At 38.4% G+C, this 16,813-nt stretch overlaps 1 protein-coding gene across 9 annotated transcripts in view; it reads left to right on the top strand.

Annotated features, from left to right (window-relative positions):
- Positions 1 to 16,813, top strand: part of MAPK10 (mitogen-activated protein kinase 10) — a 510,659-nt gene that overhangs the window by 449,023 nt on the left and 44,823 nt on the right. For all 9 annotated transcript variants that reach the window (XM_019488162.2, XM_019488168.2, XM_059722260.1 and 6 more), the window contains 2 exons: positions 5,723 to 5,905; positions 10,345 to 10,469. In XM_019488162.2, the coding sequence (XP_019343707.1) occupies positions 5,723 to 5,905; positions 10,345 to 10,469 (308 nt within the window). The remainder of the gene's footprint in view (positions 1 to 5,722; positions 5,906 to 10,344; positions 10,470 to 16,813) is intronic.

Below are 16,813 nucleotides of genomic sequence, written 5' to 3'. Positions count from 1 at the left end.
GTAAACAATAGATTTCAACGTGTCGTGCAATTATTGGCAGACTTAGCATTACGTCTTGCATCGTATGTCTAGCAGTTACATGTTCTATGACGGTTTACATACATGTCTCATCTACATCTTAAATCCCCTCCCAGGGGCAGTTCTTAAGCCCCCCGCGGTCATCCTTCGGTCAGGGTCTGATCTCTTCACATCAGCATCTTTCCCTGTCCCTCTTCTCTTATCTCTCGTAAGGAGTTATTTATTGCATCTGTTCCTGGCTCTGTCTGCAGAAGTTTGGTGCTACTCATAAATCTATCATTAGCATATATGCCTTAGCAAAAGCAATTGTGATAATATGCAGAAGCAATTATAAAAGCAGGATGTATAGATTATGCTATATTTTTACCATACTCCTGCCTGAGTCCCTGTTACAACTAATCATAGATGCTCCTTCTTAGCTGATTCTGGAAAGGCCTCCCTCAACTTAAGCCTGTTCGTGATAGGGTGATTTCCTAAAACCATTCTTCTTTCCTTAGTTCTGCTGGGATGTAAATTATGCGAGGCAAACGGTGGTGTAGATTATATGTGGATAAATAACCATTTATCTACATATAATCTACGCCACCATTTGCCTCGCTTCAGTTTTGACTCAGAGCTCATGCATTTGGAGTTGAAACTCAAAATCCCCCTTTAAATTTAAAGCTTATTGTCTGTTGAATTGATAACATTAGTTATGTCCACTGATCATAAAAAGATTTTTGCCTCTGCAATGCCAAGTAGGCACGTGGAGTTTTTCAGACTGTGACTATTGAGACCCTGTGCACTGCATAATTCAACCATACATGAGTCTCTCCCTTCCCCTTGTTAGGTATACAAGTCAGTGATGTTGCATCGTGATATGATGGAAATGTGTATCCATCGACAAATTTGTCCCTGGTGTAGAACCATTGATGCCTATGGAGTTACGCCATGAAGTTCACCAGGAATGAATTTGTTTCAGTAATTCTGCAAAACAAATCACAGAAATGTGATGATTCTGTATGGCCATAATTGAACCAAGATGTTATTGCATGTTGTCATATATTTGACATTGGAGAAATGTTTTCAAGATATTGAAAAATCAAACATTCACTTGAAAAATACCTGGAAACAGATTAAATCTAAGGGGAAAAAAGAATTTATTTCAGAAAAATATCGTTAGTCATGAAGAAGAAAAAGAAACAGAAAGACCCTATACTCAAATGTGACCATTTGTAAGGATCATTCCATGGTGTATAATTAGCCTTTTTAAGGATTTCCATAGGAAAACAAGAAATTTAAGTCACTTAGCAGTATAGTACTTGATGTCATTTGCATGCCTCATTGTTGAATTGGTATCATGATCTTTTATAGAAGAAATTCCTAATCATTATAGTGTGATAGATATGTTAGATATTACAAGAAACTGATTTTTATTATGTGCAGTATTAGGTACTTAGCACTTAAAACTCTTTACAGTTATAGAAGTAAGGTTTTTTTAAACAATAATTAAGCCCCAGTTTAAACCTCACGCAGTTTTTCTAGCCATTTTCTAGAAAGGAAGATTGCAGCATGGACATGTTCAGTGAATTACTCAAATTTACGGCAAGTCTGTGACAGAAACAGGATGGAACCTCAAGTGCTTTGTCCCCTAATCTCCCGTTTTCACCACAAGATAGCAATGCCTCCTGGTATACCTTCTGGACTATCACGAGTCCAAAGTACTGCATATAGCCTCAGGTGCAATGATTAGAATGGGACAAAATATAGTTTTTCTCTCCTGTGAGAGTTTCAGATTTTGAAATTTGCTGTCTCTGAGTTTTGAATAAAATATTAAAATCTTACACCTGTAGATAGCCTTCTAGATGATGAGTATGAATATCTATGCAGATAGAGATTTGGTTCTGATTTCTCAATGTAATACTTTCATGTAGAGAAAGTAATACTTTCTCTTTCCACAAAAATTACTATGAACAAAATGTTCGTCATCTGAATATTCATAGGAAACAAAGACAGGAAGTTATTGAATACTATTAAAGCAAATTATGTAAACAGTATTTTTTTGTGTAGTGTTTGCCGAGGATTAGTCAAAAGTATATAAGGAAACAAAGGGCATATGTACACGAGATGCTGACTGTGCAGTAGCCAAAAAATATTGTGTAGTAACACGTCACAGCACAGACAGTGCTTATACATTACTGCGCAGTAGAGTCACCTAAAAAGTATTTGCTGATGCAAATTACTAGATGATGCAGTAACTCTAGTTACTGCACATTTATTTAGAACTTGCTAATACAAGTACTAAGTAAATGCACAGTAACAACTGCGCAGAAGCGTCTCATGTAGATACACCCAGTGATAAATGAACCACTCAAATCAAACAACTGACAAAAAAGCAAGGCAGGTAAGAAGGCCTTTTGAACTTGCAAAAGGCATGAAAAAATATAAGGGGAATGCAGAGCATTGTGATGTTTCATCTTGAAAATTATACAAATTTTTGGATTGTTGATGCTTTTGACATTGAAGTGGTACATTTAGGAGACCTCTCCTGCCCCAAAGTTTCTCAGAAGTTTTCCAAATAGTATTCTTGGATTCTGTGGTGGATGTGATTCCATAGTGACATAAATGAGAGCAGTGACTTTCCATAAAAATGGGAGCCATGCTGGAAGTCAAAATATACAGACACCACTAATGAGATGACAAGAAGTTTCCTATACTCCCTTATCCTGCTGTCTGTGGCAACTTCCTGGGGCTTTGTCCTGGGTCCTTTCCTCCTCTAACCTTATATTTCTTAGGGATGATCTTATCAACCCATATTGCTTTTGCCATCATCTCTGTGTTGATGACTTTAAGAGTTCTCTTTCAGCTATGGAAATAACTCCTTCATCTCAGCCTGTGTCTCCCTCCTATCTCCTCTCAGATGTCTTCTTGTCAGCTTTGACTGAACATGTGCCAAACAGAACTTCCCTTCCAATCATTCTCTGTTTCCCCCTTCTGTGTTACTATCAATCCTTTCTGGCTTCCCCAAAACATATACTGACCCTGTCAGTTCATATATGATGCCATAACTAAACTCCTCTCTCTTACTCATCAATTTAATCATGTAGCTTCTCTTTCATAATACCTTTTCTGGCTTTTTACCTGCTATCAAATCAATTTAAACACCTTGCAATCATCTTCAAAGCTCTATGTAACTCTGCTTGCCTTAATTATTTTTCTTTGCTTTCATCCTCTCTGTCCATACAAGGCTGCCATACTTAATTACAGGAGCCAGTTGAATCGAATATGTATATAAATTGTAGACATGGGCAATGTTTTTCACAATGCTGATATTACTATTTTTTTCATTTTGAATAAGAAAATCAAATCCATGAAAATTCTTCAGTTTTGACATTTTCCAAAACAAAAGTGGTTCACTTTTTTAGTTTGAAATGACTTTTGATTTTAAAATTTCCCAGGAGTTTTTTTTTTTTTAATTAGAAAAAGTTTTTTGAAAAAGCTCTAAATCTAAACCGAAAATTTTGATTTTATTGAAATCTTGATGTCTTGATTGACTGCAAATTTAGTTTTATTTTATCTTACAATTTATTGAACATTTCTGAAATTTTCTTTTTTGTTTGAAATTGGAATACCTTAGAAAATTCTAAAATTGACCACAAACTGAACTTTTTTTCATGGTCTTTAATAATTTTTCTATGAGCTCCTTTTCCTTGGCCTCTCTATCTGTTCTAGATTGTGAGCTCATCAGAGCAAGGACCACTTTTCTTGAGGGAACTACAGACATGCAGCTCCCTGCTGTAACTCATGGCACTTCACAGAAAGCGCCATGAGCTCAAGTGACTCTCTCCCCCACTCCCCAACCCAGTAGACATTTAATGTTTGGTTGAAGGGAATGGGGAATTCAATTTGAAGCCAATCCAGCAGACAGAGGCTGCCTGCCTACAGCCTCTCTCCTCTAGCACTTTCCTCCCCTCCCAGATCTAGTTTGTCTGCAGGATTGGATGGGGATAAGTGGAGGGAGAAGGAGCTCAGGGCTGGGGTTTGCCCAACTTGAGCTGGAGGGGAGAGAGCTGTTGTGTGTGTTGGGGGGGGGCTGTGAGGTGGAGGGGCTCCAATCCTGCCCCCCACCCTTCCAGCTCTGGCTGGCAAACCCCAGCCCTGAACTCACTCCCCTCCCTTCTCCCCCTTCCCATCCTGCAGACAGCACTGACAGTGGGGCTGGGCTGCATCAGCTCAGCCCTGATTGCCACAGGAACTAACAGAAGATAATGAAGGTGCTCCATTTTGGAGCACCTTCATCTGAACCCCCATTAGATAGGGGTTAACGTGTTGCATGATCAAGCACATTTAAAATGCTCTGTAGCTGTGCTCTTCTGTCAGGACACAGATGTAGAGCACTTTCAGGGGGCCAGTTGCACAACAAATATCACTTCTTTCAGTGCCCTGAGTGTTTGGAAAGCACTTACACAGATTGGGAATTGATGTCAATGAATAATTCACAGCAGTGAAAATGAGGATAACTTCATATTGCACTTCTTAACAAGTGACATATTAAACTATTTTTTTCTAATATATTGTCATGAAGCACCCTTAACTACAAGCATGTGACAATCTCTTAGCAATGTGTCCATCACTGTGTGTGTTCATATATTGTTTCATTTTTTGAATTATTAATGTGATGAATGCAGTAATAAGGAGATGCTTACTGGTTTCTAACCATCTTCTTGAATTAACATTTTTTCTTTTTTTTTCCCCCTGACACAGTAAGACATGTTCTGAACATGACTGGAAGGGCCACAAATCATCCAGGATCTATGACATTGTTCCAAGAAAACTAAGAGTAGCCCAATGAAATCCCTAATGGTAAAGTTTTTCTTGTTTGAGAATGAAAGCACGTAGAAACTGGATTTTATCATCAATTGTTTCTTGTTACTTACACATTGTAGCAAAGTAGTGTTTAAGCTTAACTTCATCATACATGACATTAAGAAATGAAAGAAAAACATCTGTGTCTGTCTGGCACATCTTTCCCCTGTAAGAAGTATTTGTTAGGCCAAATGCTGAACAATCTTTTGCTAAATAGGTGTCATGGTAGCTTCAGTAAAAGTAGACATGGATAAATTACTAGGGACAGTAAAGATACAATATGCAACAGTTTAGTTAATGATTCACTTCCAAGAACTTCTTGCAAATATGTCCACTCCTCCAAATAATATGTTTTTTCTCCCTCAGACTGACCTTAAAAATATTTGATCTCTCGTAAGGAAAAGAAAAGCTTAGGGTATTGCCTGTCCTACGCAGAACTCTTTTCCTACCATTGTGGTCCACTAAGCTTCCATTTGTATGGTGATGTTTTGATGGTTATGTCCACTTTAAATAAAGTAAGTAACTGAAAAAATCTATTCTTCATTGTTTGGTCCATGATTTACATGGATGTGAACTGGGGCAGTATTAGCCATTGAGCTGGGATTTAAAAGCAAAAGAGAATTATCATCAATAACCACCAGGGATTCTATATCTGGAGATGTCACCTATGTACAATGTTTTTCTACATAAGCAAAGTTGGTGCTGTAAAGGTCTTACTAAATTTCAAGGCATAATGCTGAACCAAGGCACTAAGAAGTATCTTGGGAGGGAATTAAGCACCTTAAGGGTTCCCAGAAACCAACCAAACAAAAAAGTTAGTAGACTTCGGATTCTTGTTTCCTTAACTACCTCTACTCAGATATTGACCAGTGGAATAAGGTAATTGAACAGCTGGGAACACCGTGTCCGGAATTCATGAAGAAGCTACAGCCCACAGTACGGAACTATGTTGAGAATCGACCTAAGTATGCTGGTCTTACTTTCCCCAAACTTTTCCCAGATTCTCTGTTCCCAGCTGACTCAGAACACAACAAACTTAAAGGTATGTTCAAGGATGGAGCATGGAGTATAGGGAAGAACACATTTTTTTCTAACTGAGCTGAATCAGCTTTTAATACCATTTAAAACATATGTTTTCTATATTTTATATAACTTTTGGTTGGTGCTTAGCTACTGAGGGTAAAAAATATTCCATTATAAAGGAAATGCCATTGATTTGAGGAAAAGTGATAGCAGAAGGAAAACAAATATGCCCTTTGGATGTACAAAGTTAGCCTCTCCTCATGATTTACTGAAAACTGCTCTCTTTCACAAGAGGCAAGTTAAAAAAAAAGTTTGAACAAAAGACAAAAATAGGGCAAACATTTTAGCAATTAATATCTACATGAAAATTACCTTTGGGGGATGAGTTAGCAAATAAGATTCAGGGTCTAGGATGATCTAGACACTTGTGTGGGTTTTATATAGCAAGATGTCATTTCTAGGTGTGATGGTGAACATGGTGCTGGGGCATTAAGGGCTCTAGGGAACATATTTTGTCACTGATTAATATGTCAGATTCGTGTCCACTCATATTGTACAATGGATCCTTGGCTACTATTATGAGGGATTTGGGGCGGTTCTAGATCCTTATTATTATTTTTTTGATATAAGGGAGCCCAAGGAGTTTCCTTTGAAGATCTCAGAACCCTATTAATTGTGGGGGGGGGTTTTGTTTTTTTATATAAGTAAATATCAGTGCATCCAAATACTTGACCACAAAAATTACTATATATATTTTTTAGGTATCAGGCAAAATTGTTTTTGATGTAGCTGCAGTCTAATAGCTCTCATAAGTGGTCTTGTTACAATGAAAAATGTAGCAGCTGGGTTTTCATATGTGAAACAGAAGGCTATCTTAATTGCAGTGACAGTAGGTATTTTAATTTTACAATATATATGGTGGTGTGTGCTGATATGACTTTAATCATGCATCAAAGCCACGATTAATTTGATCAGGACATTGACCTTCAATAAAAAACAATGATTAATGTATGTTTTAATATAAACAAGATTTCCAATCACAGCTTTGGACCGTTTACAAACATTCAGCATGTATCAGTTTTATCTTCATGGGCTCCTCGGATTGCTTGTTGCAGCGATATGCAGTGTTTTTCAATTGCCTGCAATTTGCTTGTCATTACATTACCCAAAATGCTCTTCCAGTTAACAACTGTTTCAAAAGCAAGACTGTTGTCTCAGCTTTTAGGGAGCAAAGTGAAAGGTCTATACAAATGCTTTTGGATGCACTGAGCTGTTTTCTTCTCTGGCAATGAAACTGTATAATGGCATTTTATGGGATTTGGGACTACAGCATAGGAAATGATAGTCTAACTGTGGATTAACTCATTATCTTCGGAATAAAGGAAACACACATATTTAAAATAGTGAATGTCAGTTTTTAAGATCAAGATCTACCATTTCTTGTTTTGGTCCTCTCTTTTTAAAAGGCTCTGTATTTAGTCATCTCTGTGTGATGTGACATGTATTGGATGCTTAGTGGAGGATCCTGATTTTATAGTTACTATTTTATTTCTTTTCATTTTTATTCTCTGTCATAGATCTACTGTGAATGGTAGAAGAGTTAAGATGCTTAGTTAAGGTGCTTCTGAACCTTTTGTTATAGTACAAGAATGGTAATATTGCTAGCAACTGATGAGGTTAACTTCCTTTTTTAAAAGATAGCAATGAATTTGACAGAGAAAAAAGAGCTTGAATAACAAAAAGATAATTGTGTAGTTTGATTGACAACAGATTAGCTTGGAAAACCAGATGGCTGTGTACTGTGGTCCCAGATTAGAGGTTTTGGCTTGTACCTGATATTGACCACAATATAGTACTAAGGATAGGCTGTTGGATGTTTGCCCAATCAGTCATCAACATAAACTTCCATCTGGTGATTATTCAACCCTCTGTCAGAATAAATAGAAAGTTATTTTTCTTTCTTGGTTAAATCTCTGTATTTCATTGTTATTGGCCATGTATTTGGAGTAGTAAATCATTTAACAATTGTTACACCTCTGTCCATTAGATGCTACACTATAAATAGCAAATCAGTGTGTGGAGTGTGGGAGGGAATTAGAGGAGGGGAATTAGGCAGTTTGGTAGCTTTAAAAAAAAATCACATTTAGTTAAATTCTCCTACAAGCATTCTGGTGGCTTAAGCCTTATGGACTTTACAAATAAGAGTAAGTCTAGTGAGCCATCTCAAGGAGCTTAGTGGGCTATCTGTAAATTAGTATAGCTCCACAGAAATTAAGCAAAGTAATATGGATAATGTATGGTCATATTAACACCATATGAGGATATGGCCCATTGTTTTCAACACTGTGGGTAGGTTGACATGTGTGCTTTCTGCACAGTAGACTAATTTACTGCCCAGTAAAGCATCACCATCTATATGTGCATGGCAATTGGGCCAGTGCAGACTAATTTACAGTGCCGTCAGATAGTCCAATTAGACATTGGTACTGTCTGTTGTCGGTGTAAATTACTGTGCTCAATTAGTTTACTCTGGCTCAACTTGCACATGTAAGCATGCCCTATGTGTAGGAATAAGACACACTGAAGTGTAGAAATATCTGAACTAGTTTGGCTGTGAGGATCCATCTAGCTACAGCAGCACAGAACTCACATAACCGTGTGTATCAAGTAGATTAGCCTATGCAAAGCTCCATGCTGCTACAGTGATTAGGATGATGTAGGTATCCAAACCAGCCAGTTTAAGGCTAGCTGAAGCATCTTTTCACTTTTCCTTTCCTACTGTAATCTGGCATCTAGTAGATGCCAATCTGTGGTGATGTAAGGCATATCAATAAAAATGCCATTGTATTGTTTCACAGAAAAATCCATTTCCTTTGAAGCTAAAATGTGTCTTAATTTGAAAAGGATATGCTTGGGGGTATTTTTAGTATTAAGCATTACCCTGCAAAGAGAATATATGTTATCATAAGCCTGAGAACCTTAATTGTTTGGGTAAGCAAAACTCCAATACACCCCTGTTGTGTTGGTTTTCTAAAATCAGAAACCCGGTGGGAGAGATCTTGCAAAACTCAAACTGTGGCCCACAGACTGGAACTTCAGTTTTTGGAATGGCCACTGTGCTGTGCGCAACTGGCAGCTTCTCACTTTAAAGGTCCTGTCTCACAGGACACTTAGCAGGTGTTTTTTCTGAGATCATAGTAAGCATTGCCACATCCATGCTCTCACCTGCAACCTCTCCATTATATGACCAGCATTGACAAGCCCTGGAGTTCCTGCCCCTGTCATGCAGGGTCTCTGCTGCTGGAGTGTGTAAGGGAGGCACATGGGAGAGGGTGCTGCTCCTGCCACTGGATCCTGCTGGTGCCAGGAGGACTGCAAATACTATATTATCTCCATGGAGTAGAACAACAATAGCTGAATATGTACTACTTAATATGATCTGAAGATGCTCTTTCCGTGAAAAATCATAACTGTTCTATGACATGAGTACACTTTTTACATGTTTTACTGCTTGACTATAGATAAAAGTTTGCATTTTAAGTGCAGTTAAGTTGCCCTAAGCGTAACTTGTGAAATGGCCCTAAATTTGATGGGTCTGCTTCCAGTAGGATTACGACAATGCAGATTAGATCTCTAGTATTTCATACCTGGTATAGGAGTTTGCTTTCATTAGCACAGGAATTATAGTAGGACAAAATGAGATGTGGCTGGCATACCTCTACATTATTCTGATTCCTGGCAGCAGTGGTGGTCCTTTGGCCATTTATCAGCTTGAGGGACTGATCCTACAAATTGTTTTTGCCTTTCTCTACCAGTTTTACCCAGACTATATGACCTGCTCTTGGACCTACGCTGACCAAAAGCAGTTAAATGCACCATAAAGTGTTCTGTGACTAGATACAGCCCAGCAAAAATATTGCATATGACAAAATCCTTTATTATATTTTGTATTTCAGTTAGACGTACCTTGCTGGTCAAACCTCCAGAAGTTCCATATAGATATCATATGGATACTGTATAGATGCAGTATGTAGAAAATATGGATTTTTTTTTATCTTTATCCAAACTATTTTAAACTTTCACTTTTATACAACAGGGCTGGAAATCTCATGAGACTAGGCTTTTGGACCATTCCCTCTCTTCCTGCCCCCTCCCCTCCCCCCCCCCCCCCCCCCCCCCCCCCCCCAGTCTTGGTGTGCTACAAATATCTCCAAATCACCTTGTGCTGGCTCTCTGTACAGATAAATTCAATCTTTTGTGAATATTTCAGGATTACTGTATTTAGGTATAGTGAATGTATACACAAATGAAGACTAATGGTAAGGAATAAAATATTGGCCATTTTTAAGACTTTTGAAGGGGTTGGTTGATCCTTTTTTATTTAAAAAAAAAAAAAAAGTTTTTCCCTGCATGGAGCAATTTTTGTACTGACATATTCTTCTGGTTTCATTGCTCTAGCCAGCCAAGCCAGGGACCTTTTGTCAAAGATGCTAGTGATTGACCCAGCCAAGCGGATATCAGTGGATGAAGCCTTACAGCATCCATACATTAATGTCTGGTATGACCCAGCAGAAGTGGAAGCAGTAAGTGAAAAATGGATATTCCTTAATTTTCATCTGAACACTGCAAAATACAGAATCATGAATCAAAATCAAAAGATTTTTGTTATTTTATTGCAATTGAATAATAATTGTTCCCTAAAAGAAGGAAGCAAGTCTACTTAGACTTATGTTCTACTGTATCACAAATCCAGATATCACTAGGATGGAGGGGAGAACTAAATAACAGTGTTGTTCTCTCCCCTCTTCCCAAGATTATCACTCAGGAAAACATTTAAGTATGCCCTTAAGCTCCATTGAAGTCAAAGGGACTTAAATGACCCTTTGTGGATGCTGAAATGTTTTCCTGAATTTGGGATCAGAGCTCAATGTTGCTTAGTCTGTGTATGGATTGAAGTGGAAATTTTACTGTCACACTATCTAATGTTAAGGATTTATCCCATTTGCCTTTTTGAGACAAAATGCCTGAAGACTTCAGCAGGAGTTGACTTTTTCTTCTTTGTGTATGAACTGTTCTCTGTTCATGCCTGAAAATGAAAGAAAGCAGAGATATTCGAGCAGTCAACTCCTGCTTCCACTCCCCCTTGCTCTCTGTGTATGAGAAAATGATCAGAATACAACCTGAAAATGACACTGATCTTGTTTCTTTCCTTCAGGGAATATTTCTTTCCTCTTTCCCTCCCTCCCTCCCTTCCTCCCACTTTTCCAGAACATGTTCTTTTTGACAGTTTTGGGGAGAGGAAAGACAAACTAGGCCTGAAGAGAAGAATTTTTTTATTCCCCTGCTGGTGTCCCTGATTTCACTGCCATTTAAAAGAGTCCTACACTCAGGTCTCCTGTTTCAATACCATATTGAAAAAATACGTTTTCCTAAAGTAACTTGTTTGGACATTTTGACTGCATGCAAAGTCAAGATATGAGTTTAATTACCATTTTGGAAACATTTCCAGTGGAAATAGTATTGCAAATTTATAGACACATGGTGCCTCTGAATATTTTTCTTAAGTATCTCCTGATACTGATAATTAGCTACTGTCACTAGTTAGCTTCATGCAAAAAAAATGTTTCAGCATGCAGAAGATCAGATCCTACAATATGCTGAGCTCCTTAATTCCCAGTTCTGTCTCTAAATAAGTTAAGCCAACAACGCACCACGTAAAATCAAATGTATAGGCAATATTGCAAAGGCATTTCAACCAAAGCAAATATTTAATATTCTGCCATACTCATTTAAAAATATATCAATTTCAGATATTTGTTGCAGGAATTATGGTCATCCTTGTTAAATTCCCCACCAGTTTCTGAAAATAATTAAGAATGACTTCCTTGCTTTATAGAAGTCTTATGAGGTTTGCTTGTACTCTGAGGCACTCAGTCCACATATTTCTCTCTCCTTGTCCATTTGATCCATTCTTTCAGCCTTGGCCTTCCTATCTGTGTATCCCTATACAATTCCAGGTCACTTGTGCCAGTCCATGTAACTGTGGAAGAGATGAAAGTCTTTTTCAAAAAACACCGTGGTCACTATACCTCTTTCAGTTTCCTAACTTCTTTCACTTTAAGTCTGTTTATTGAACTAACCCTTTTCCATCTTAGTCTTTTTTTCATTTTATGTGCCCCCCTTTCACATGTTACAATTTTAGCCTATTTTCTGAAAACTTTCCCTTTGACACTAATAGAAATGGCAACAATCATTGATGATCATTGATGTAGACAAAGTGCCAGTGACTACCACTCTGTCTTCTCTCAGTGCCATCATGAATTAATCTTTATGACATAGTAGGAGTCAGCAGAGCATTGTTTATGCTGTTTGTCCATAGTGTTACCATCATAGCTGGGATTTTTTTTTCTGCTAGGAAAAAGATTTATGAAAGAAAAAATGCAATTGACAGTTTTTGCTTTTATTGCAGTTGTTCATTTTCATTCCTTTGAGTCACTGCATCCAATCTGTAAAACATTATGTCTTTTATTTTATCTTTCAACATAAAGTACTTTTAGAAATTGCTGATAAACAATGCTATATAGAATATTAGATGTTAATTCAAAGGAAACTTTTATATCCTCTTTGGCTGTGCTTTTTCAGTCAGAAATGCTACTAAGGCCTTTTTAATTCTTGGGGAAGCTCATTTAGAAAAAGGTTTAGAGATGTATTTTAGACAAGGGTGTTAGACCCCGACTCCATGCGGCGCCCAACAACTAGGGAGATGACAATCCGATTGCTCGGGATCCAGTTGCTCAGGGAGCAAACACTAGCATACATTGCTAGCCAACAGCTGTATTCAGAATAGAGAGAGCTTTGGGCCAGCTCCAACAATAATGTTCAGAGAGCTACCATGAACATTATTTTTTTTCCATGAGTGCATGTCTAAGACCTTGACACCACTTCTTTGGTCACTGGGCAGACTTTGACCAAAACTTGGAAGCTTCTGGAGGCCTCTTTACCAATCCCCATTAACCTTTCTACATATGTTTATTTTGGATTCTGTTACCAGTTATGTGATGTCTTTCACATACCAGTCTGTTTTTTCAGTCCCATATTGTAGTATCTTCCACATGCCTAAGACTTCACCTCATTCATAGCACACAAACCTACACATAAAAACTCACAGTTAAGGTGGTTACTTTGCATTAGGAAATGGCTGGCTTAGCATAAGCATTCATAAGCAAAATCTGCTCTACCTCCTAATGATACATAATGAGATATATATCTTACAAGACTACTATATTGTTAAGAAAATGCTTGCCTAAGCATCTTGCAATGTTACTTTTAATATATCATTCTGTCTTGTGGTTAGCAGCTCTTCTAGGCCACAGGTTTACAGCCTTTATTCAGCTGCAAATCCAGTGTTCCCCAAGATCCAAATACTGTCACCCTAACAAAGAGCCCAGAAAGCTTGGATACTTCTGTATCAGGAAATCAGGTTGTAAACTTTGCAAAGCAGTACTCCATTGGGAGACTTTGTTTTCTAGGTTTGTTTGGCCTAGGAATTTCACAAGAGTAGATTTGTTTTTGCATTCTGACTTCTGCTTCTTATCATGAATGCAACTTGCAAATACAAAAATCTCGGAACACCATTAATGCTCACTAACCCAGAAATGTTTCTTTCCTCCTGGATCTTTATTCTACAGGGGTGGGGATGTTTATTCTATGTGGGGGCAGGTGAATCGCTGTATGCATTTATTCTATGAATTTATACCAAGGATAGCTGAAACCTGGAACACTGAATCTGAGCCTGCCCTCTACTTTGGAGAAAATTTAGACAGAAATTTGGGTCCAAACATCACAACTTGGATTTTTTTTTAATGGGCTAAACCAAAAGTGGTACATAATCAATATCCTGTGGGGGACATGGTGACTGCATGATGCGGGTGCCAAATAGAAGCAGTGAAAGCCATTTTGGACGGATTGGGATTCTGGGTCAGGAGAGGGTAGTGAAGTTTAGTTGCAACATGAAGTAGCTGCTCTCCATGGCTTACTGTGTTCAGAACCTGGTGGGTTGCAGATTGAAGATCCTTGTGCAGGTTGCTTCTAGGCCAACATTAATATTCCTCACAGCACTTAAGGTGTCTCACTACAGGCCCAGAGGTATGAGTTTGAAAGTTGTTCTGGACTTGTGCTAAAGGTTGCTCCAGTCAACCCACCTGTAAATGGGTCCCCTGTGTACTCTGGGGAGTCAAAGGCAGCCACATCAGCCCCTTGCAACATTGGCAACATCAGTCTTTTGTTTGCTTTTAACTGCAGAAACTGGCATGCCTTAACGATACTAACCTGATGGATTTTCTAGGTTCACACAGGCCTGTGACTTTTTTTGGCCACTTCTAAACACCTTGGAAAGAAATGATTATCTGCAGTTACAAAAGTGGCAACCTGTGACTCACGGGGTCAGGACGGAGACAAAAGCCATCTCAGGGTATTCTCCAGATAAGTAATTAATGTTTGTGAGGAGTTTGGTTCTTTGGCCATGAAGGGCTGTTGAAAGGAGTGACTTATGATCTGTAGGCTTGTGTTCTGCTCTGCTTTCCCACTAGTCGCTGGACTCTACAGGGATTGAAGCCTGCACCCACACTGTATGCTTCATGGTACCTCTCATGCAGCATCAAGTCTGTAACATTCTGAATAACATGGAGTTATGAAGTAGCCTTATCTTATTATATGATTCATCCTGTGCAGTGCCAGTGAAGTGTTCATAGTTCAAGGGTACCTGGACATGTATAAACATGCATGTGCTGCTTCTCAGTATCTCCTTTATAATCTGCTACTCCGATAACCATGCTTTATATAGCATGGAAGAAAATGTTATTTGAGTTAGAGACTGAGTTACAAGAACGGGATTCTAAAGATTCTATCCTTAAAATTCCTGAAATTAATTTTCAAAACAGTCACCTCAACCAATATCTGTCTGGCTTAGCAAAAAAACACACAGTTCTCTTTATCCAGAAAATTAAAATGCAAAGCAAAGCCCTGTGCTCTGCAGGAGCTTGGGGACTGTTCTTAAACATAAGCTATGGATTATGACACACAGATCTGACTGAGGAAGAATGGTAGTGCAGCCATTTTCACAGTATTTGTTGGGTTTCCTTAAGCCCCAGTGCCTGCAGTCACATGGTTTCACAAAAATCTCCTCTTCCATTAAAAATTAAGGTCCTAGTCCTGATAGTTGTTTGAATAAAAACTCCAAGGGACCAAAAGACAGAATGCAAGTTAAAAACAATATCATTTTCACAATAGCTTGAGGTTAGTCTCATTACTTTTTGGCAATATTATAGTAGTCTTAGTTCTTAGAAAAATGGGTTGACGTTTCCTTATTACATTATTTTTAGTCACTTAAGCTTTTTAAAAAATGTTACTTTGACCCCCTCTATGTGTTATAGGTTTTGCACAATTAACTGGACACCAGCTAAATGTGCAATTTAGCTATCATACAATAAAACGCACCAACCAACTATAAAGCTAGACCTTAAAAAATGTGTACTAATTTTATTGCTGGTCACTATTAAGCTTTAATTTACATATGTAGCAGGCCCCTGCTGTGATCCTCTGACCCCATGGCTTTCCCCACACCTCTGGCATGGGGGAATTGCTGTAGCAGAAATCCTCCAGTTTTGGGGGTTTTCCTGCATCTCCGGCATGGGGGCATTGCCCCTACAGTGATCCTCCAGCTCTGGGAGTACATGGGGCACCCCTGCAACTGGGAGCCCCTTGTATTTTGCTGGGCTTAGAGCCTGATCCTTGGCTCCCCCTCCACCAGCAATAAGGTGCAATAGGATCTAATGCACGTGTGGCATGGCAGGTAGTATGATTGTGTGAATTGCACGTTAGATCGCATTGCACCTTTACTGGCCCATGTAGAGGGAGTCTTCTAGTCAATATTTAGTATTTACTTCAATATTATTAGTGTATATGGTATAGAATTTCATTATCCTTACATTTAGGAGATTAAAATGTAATTAATACAATGGATTTAATATATTGTCAAGTGACTTGATTATAAAAAAGATGTCTTGTCACTTATTAATTGAGGTGCCTAGGTCAATAATGAAAGAATGTGAACATATGGATTTATCATTATTATTAGAACACCATATGTCTATTATCTTGTAGTTCATTAAGTTTGTATAAAAGTGACACCTATCATATTTTCAATGAACTCTCATTTATTGCTCTGCCCTCTTATAACCCTCAATAAAAGTGTCAATATTCTATGTTGTAATGTTGTTGTAGGCTTGATGGTCCAGGGAATACAGGAGAAGCAAGATTTGTTTGGTAATATCTTTTATTGGACCAACTTTACACAAGTTGAGAGATATTACACAAGTTTTGGAAGGTGAAATAACCTCTCCTAACTAAAAAATTGTCTTTTTACAGACAGCATGCTGATTCTTTGCCGTTGATTCCCAAGTCATCCTTGATCTGTGCAGACAGCTACTTTCTTGCTCCCATTCCAGCCCTCTGCTTACTATCACTACTGAATTAGCCTTTAGAAATGTTCACTGGCCACACATTTTGGCAACACATTTTGGCAGAGGCTGCATCAGAGGGGGCAAGAGAGCAGCTGTCTGCACAGAGCAGGAATGGCTGAGGAGGCATCAGGGAACCCGTGGCCTGCACTAGTGGCCAAGTCTCAAGCTGTGGTTTGCTGTTAGTTAAAGGTTGCCACCCCCTGGTATACTTCATGAATTACATAGAGTTAGGAGACAAACTGTTTTGATGGTACTGCCAGTCCTTGTAACTTTATTAAAATCCAGTCAGTGCTGAGACAGGATATGTGAGAACAGCTGAACCAGGCCATAGTATATTGCTCCCAGGGATCTAATTTTACTAATTAGATACTTTAGGAGCTAGATCCTGTTCCCTTTGTAAAGACAGA

This window comes from Alligator mississippiensis, chromosome 2 (assembly GCF_030867095.1).
Source record: "Alligator mississippiensis isolate rAllMis1 chromosome 2, rAllMis1, whole genome shotgun sequence".
In the NCBI taxonomy this organism is placed as follows: domain Eukaryota; kingdom Metazoa; phylum Chordata; order Crocodylia; family Alligatoridae; genus Alligator; species Alligator mississippiensis.
The sequence above is the reverse complement of the archived record's forward strand: the minus strand, read 5'-3'. Positions and strand labels throughout refer to the sequence as shown.